Below are 6,508 nucleotides of genomic sequence, written 5' to 3' on the forward strand. Positions count from 1 at the left end.
ATATTGAGAGGAAGAATGTGAGGTGTAGCGAGAAGAGAGAAAGACCACATTAGGAAGCGAGTGGGTGAAGACAATTTCAGTAAGGAAGGAACAACTAAGGTATGTAAATCTAAACTTGTTTTTTAGCTTTTGATTGGGTTATTCAATGGTTGTCTTTAGTATCTATAATTCTAGAAATTTTATTAGGTATTTGATATATGATAATTGTGTGATCTCTATGTGTATGATTGACCGGTAATGACCATATGGTATTTGAGTATGTATTTGCATGTGAACTCCTTACGTGTATATTCAACATAAGTGAGAAAAATCTCATATATTATTTTCACTATATTTAACAATCACAAACTAAATAATATAAACAAATAAAGTTAAAACCTCTCTAATTGTCAAACTAAATAGGATACTAACCCAAAAAAAAGATGGAAAAAATAGGGATAATTTCTAAATAAAATAGTTGAAAACAAAAAGAGGTTAAAAAAAACTACAAAATAATAATCACTAATAAAAGAGATTAAAACATTTCATACAAAAAAAAACCTTTACGATATAAATCTGATATCAAGGATCACATTAAACCTCTGCAAATGGGTTGTGATGACTCTAACTACAGAAGTTAAAAAAATTAATTTACAGAGAATAAAAACTCTTGCAAATTAAAAAAATAAAAAAACTCTGTAGAATATCAATATTTTTTTGTAGTGAAAAGAATGTCAAATTTTTTAGTATTTCAGAAATCACAAAAAGTAATAGAAATGTAATTTATGTTTATCAAAATTTGAAACTTAATTAAGTGTAAATATAATAATAATGAAAATAAAAATAAATAACAATAATAATAATAATGATAAACAAATTCTTCTTTGTATGGATCTGTGTTGTTTATTTTAAACTTGTTTAAAGAATGTCTGAACAATTGCCAAAAGAGACAAAATAAAAAAGGCTTTACAATTTGAGAAGGATTGGCTTATATGATATCATGTTAGTGAAAGAATACAAATTCTATGGAGAAAAGAAGTAAGTAGTCATAGACAACAGTATTCAATGAAATGCAAGGATCCTATCGTAGAAAAATTTGCATTTACGAATATACATCATCTGCGCCTTTCTCACACAGCCAACAAAAACAGTATTACAAAACTGAATCCAAGGTTGGATCCACTAATTTTGGATTTAACCATCATTATTAGTTATATAACCCTAACCAGTTTACCATATATTTAATTACTTGTAAAAGTAACGAATAGTTATCACACTACTAACTGTTTGATGTAATTCTTTCATGATCAGCATTCACCTTCGACCATTTGCTAACTCGATTACGAGCTTTAATTACCTGTGCAGTGACATTATTATCCATCCATCATTTGTATAAGTATAAGCTATTAGGAGAAAATCTAGAATTAAGAATCATTAAGATTCAATGAATCAAATACCTGCTCATCCCAATTAGTTTTGTAGGTGATTATAGTTAGCACTATAGTTTGAATAAATGTTCCAAACAACATTCCCATCCAAATACCCTACGAAAGATGAAATAAACATCAAGAAAGAAATATCATTAAAATAAACTCTTATATCATATTAAAAAGTGAAAAGTTTGAATTCTAGTTATATATTATAATTTCGTTTTATCTCTAATCGAAGTGAAACTTACAACAACAATACGTACCTTTACTTCCAAACGAAGAACATGACCAAGCACCATTCCTACAGGAATACCTATGACATAATAACACCCTACGTTCACATATGCTACAATGCTTTGCCAGCCTGCTCCAACTGCAACACCTGTTGAAATCATTTCATACTTCAACATGAACATTTTGTATAAATTGTGTTTTTCTGTCCACATTTCAGTATTCAATTTTTTATATTTTATCATATGAGAACTCCAGTGTTAAACAAAATGTTATACCAAAAAAGTACCTGAGAGTACAGGTTGAACACTGTTGAGAAGAATGGAGATTGCCAACAAAGGTGACAAGTCCCCAACAGCATCGGCCACCTCTTTATTTGAGGTAAATACGTAGGCAAGTTTTTCCCTTAAAAATAAGAAGAATAAGAAGAGAACGAATCCAATGGCTAAGGATGTAAGCACTGACACCAGTATGGAGAATTTTGCAGCTTTCGAGCTTCCTCTTCCAAGCTCGTTTCCCACTCGAACACTGCAAATGACGAAAGATGAAGTTAATATTTCATGGTAAACAAACGACAGAAGAATGCAGAGTGTTTGATTCGAACATTACCTTGCAGCAGCCATGAAACCAAGTGATATCATCAATTCCCATCCGCTAATATTGAGGCTGTAAAAAATCAAAATTAATCTTAAGAAATGAAGGAGAAAAGATCTTTGTGCATTAGGCCAACCCAGCCAAATATCAAAGGTGGATGCAATATATGAACTGTTATGAAAGAACTCATAAAAATATGAATCCAATCCATATATATAAGAAATTTACAGTTTTCTTTAAAACTATGAGTTTTTCTTCCTTAGTGCAACTTTCTTATTTATATTTAACGTGGCACATAGACACTTAATGGGATATTCAAACTCACGTAAACTTGCCAAATTTGCTAATATTATAGGATTTGACTTTAATTAACATGGGTTGATATTCAAAAGGTTTACATGACCAAAACAATCTTTTATTAAAATCGCCTATACGATCAAATATATAGATAAAGGATAATGATATTTAGACAACATTTTTTTTGACAACATTTGAACATTGATTACGTGTCAATCTATGATGGATAAAAAATCACTCCACAATAATGTTTATGATTTTTATTATTGATTGTGGAGTGATTTTTTACTAATCACAGATTGACACGTAATCAATGTTCAAATGTTGTCAAAAAAATGTTGTCTAATATGGCCTTTCTTTCAACATATTAACTATTTTATTTTTAATATTTAAAAAATTTCTCATTAAGGTAACATATTAGTCGAATTAATGTAATAATTTAATCATATTCATTAAAATCATGCATTCCTGAATTAAATTATGTAATTGTATTAATAGTTTTCTATTTTTTTTAATTTTATAATTAAAATTGTGTGTATTTTTAATCAATTTTGATATACAAAAATCTTTATATTATATTAACACTTTTTTATAAAAAAAATATCTTATTTTATTTTTTTATGAACAATTTTTTTGAAAAGAAGCCATTATTTCTGTTTAAACTGAAACACATTTATTATATTTTAAATGTCAAAACTAAAAATAAGTTGAAAACTTATTTATATATATTTTTTAAAAAGTTTATCAAAATAAATTCATAACAACTTTAAAATAACAAAATAATTAAAAGAAAATGTGTTTTTATAGTTGTATCCAAAGTAAGTTCTAAACTTATAAAAAATGGTTTACTTTGAATAATTTATTTTTTCTTTTAAAATTACATATTTTTAAGCTTAAACAAAGCCAACATATATTATATTTTTAACTTTTTAAAATAATAAAATTATATACTTTTTAAAATAATAAAATTATATATCTAAAATATGATTACAATTAAAAAATTATTTTGAATAGTTTTTATAAAAACTAATATTTATATATTCTTTAAGAATAGTATTCTTTAAAAATAATATATTAGAAGCAAATATACATTAATTTTTATTTTTCAAATCTTTACAAAATAAATTATTATACTAATTTCTATTTGAAATTACCTATTTTTTATTGGATAATAAAAAACTATTATTGTATAATAAAATTCTTAAACTATAATTTTTTTTTTCTACCATATGAAACACTTATAAGTTTTTCGAAAGAAATGTATTCTAAGACACAAAACCCTAATAAGGTATAAATCTAACTTAAAAGAAAAGATCGACACCATCTAACGCATCACCTTAAGAAAATAAATGTATGACTCTTCTTTTTTATACAATGGTAAACTTTCTCATTTTCATTTTTATTCTGACATTTGAATTTCTATTTTTTTAAATAATCCTGTATTACTACTTAAAGTTGATACAAACTCACGAAATAACGTAAATCTCATTCCCTATTTGATGAGTATATTTACCATATAGATAGAGCATCAATTTGGACCTCTGCATTTGTCAAATTGCCCGTTAGAAGAACCAATATTGTGCTGTACCACAGCTCAAGACTGTAAAGCAAACCACACCTTCACATGTTAGGAAGGCATATAAATTGTTTTAAGATTATTTAATTTGAGGATAAATGGTGTAGCTGAAATGTAGACAACCAAAACTATGTTTTCAACAAATATTTAAGGTCTTGTTCACTTGAGTGGATTTGGAGAAGAGTAATTGAGAGAATTTGAAAATAATTTGTTTTGTTGTTTATTTGAATAGATTTGAAGGTAAGTGAGAGTAGATTTGGAAGTAAAATTTGTAAGAATTAATGTAAGATTTAATTTATATGACAGATTAAAAATATTTACTTCCAAATCCATTGTCGCTTACCTCTAAACATATTCAAATAAATAACGAAAAAATTTATCATCAAATCTTCTCAATTACTCTATCTCAAATCAAGTGAACAAAACCTAAAGAAAAATATTTTTTAACAATTTTTTTGATAATAATTTTATAAAGTTTATTGTTAGTCTATTTTAAATATATAGACCAATAAAATAATAAAGAATAATTTGTTATAAAAAGGTTGGTAAGATGTCATGGTCAATAACGAAAAGTTAATTTATTTAGTATTTCTAAAGAGCTTAACCCATTAAATCATAAAGAAGAAAGCTGACCATAACATGACCCCAGATGAAAGGGAAAGCTTGACAACAGGCCAAAGATCTTTAAATGCTAAAAATGAGAAGCCTTTCCATGTATCAGAGCACCAGCCAGCGGTAATAAATATTAGTTGGCCAATATTAGTGACCCAAAATGCCAAACTTGTTGAAATCATTGCGCCAGCAATTCCAAATTGAAATTGTATTGTGAATAGCCAAGACAGTAACAGATGAATAGCTATTGACATAGCTGCCAAGAATGCTATAATGACATTCTTGCTTTGAGATTGGAGAAACATTTGGGTGGTGAAGGAGAAAACAAAAGCAAATAAGACAGGAATTGAGAAAAGAGAAATGGTTTGCGCAAGTTGTGCTATGTTGTGATCTTGGCCTAGGAGGCTCAAAATTGGAGCTGTGAAGAAGAACAAGGGAAGAAGAGAGATTGCAGTTGACAATAACACTATCCATGATCTCTGAAGATACACTCCCATGATTTCAAATTCTTTTGCCCCGTATGCCTGTCCACAAAGTGTTGACAATGCACTCGCCATTCCCAACTTAACAGATACAAATAAACAAGTTAACATTTGAGATCAACACTCATATTCAAAATCAACAGAGTGATTATAATTTATAAACATACCAGAATACCATTCGCAAAACGTATAAGAACAGTATAAACAAGAGCAAAAGCAGCGAGTTCTCGTGCACCAATATGACCAACAAAACCCTGGCTTATAACATTGATACCGAAGGTGGAGAACCTAGTGAATATGGCTGGTGCTGCCACTATCCACATCAACTTGCTCTCATTCCACACCCTCTTCACCACTGATGATGATTCCTCCTCTTCTGATCTTTGCTCTTTCATCAACAACCTTTTCTCTTCATCTCCCTCCATTTCCTTGCTTTCGTTCAAGAGCCTATGCTAGGTATACATAGCCTTCAACTTTTCCTTTTATTTATACAAACTCTTCACGTCACTTCGACAAAACCATTCTCATGCATGATCAACTAACATTAAAAAGCAATCGTATCAAATTAATGCAAAAAGTTTCAAGACTAATTTATAATTAATAAATGGATGAAACTTCACTTTAAAAATCAGTTCTATGAAATTAAATTAAGTTTAAAATTCACTTCTTTTATTGAAAGTTTCACACAATTAGAAATAAAACTAATTCAGTATACACAAGTGAATGCACACATCACTCTACAAGTTAGTTTTATAGAATTGAATTAGACTTAAAATCCATTTCTAATTTAATATCACAGCCAAAGTTAGAATGTATTTTAATTAGGTATATTATTCACCTATTAAATGTCTAATGTTTTGTTACTGTTTTATAATTTTATCCTTTGAGATATTAATACCTTATAATTAACAACTTAACGCTATCCCAAGACAGGCAAAAGTTTAAATGTTTTGTAAAAGTGTGTTATATTTATAATTAAATTAAATATTTTCTTAATCATGAACATATGTACAATAGTAGGTTTTGGTTGAATGGATGAGAAGGATTTTACGTGGATCTTTAAGAACCTATTATTCTTATCAACATATTTTTCAGACCTAGTTTGGTGGGAAGAAAGGCAGATAGGAATAGCTTGAAAGTGGAAATACTGGTAAGTTGATAAATGAATAAATGAAAATATTAAAAAAAAAAATAGATGGGTTTGATTGGATATTTTCTGACAAAAACAGGAAAATGTCCACCAAACAATAATTTAATAGTCAATTTTTTGGTGTGATGTAATTATTTATATTATAAACATTTTAGTT

General features: G+C 27.8%; 1 protein-coding gene across 1 annotated transcript; it reads right to left on the bottom strand.

The window, feature by feature from the left end:
- Window positions 1-1,058: 1,058 nt before the first annotated feature.
- On the bottom strand, window positions 1,059-5,672 carry LOC106753891 (protein DETOXIFICATION 21-like). Its single transcript, XM_014635757.2, has 8 exons — window positions 5,369-5,672; window positions 4,741-5,282; window positions 4,045-4,131; window positions 2,250-2,306; window positions 1,930-2,168; window positions 1,673-1,791; window positions 1,437-1,523; window positions 1,059-1,336 (listed from the first exon to the last, which is right to left on the bottom strand). The coding sequence occupies exons 1-8, from the start codon at window positions 5,624-5,626 to the stop codon at window positions 1,259-1,261; spliced, it is 1,467 nt and encodes a 488-aa protein (XP_014491243.1). The 5' UTR covers window positions 5,627-5,672; the 3' UTR covers window positions 1,059-1,258.
- Window positions 5,673-6,508: the final 836 nt, after the last annotated feature.

The sequence above is a fragment of the Vigna radiata genome, unplaced genomic scaffold (genome assembly GCF_000741045.1).
Source record: "Vigna radiata var. radiata cultivar VC1973A unplaced genomic scaffold, Vradiata_ver6 scaffold_7, whole genome shotgun sequence".
Classification (NCBI taxonomy): domain Eukaryota; kingdom Viridiplantae; phylum Streptophyta; class Magnoliopsida; order Fabales; family Fabaceae; genus Vigna; species Vigna radiata.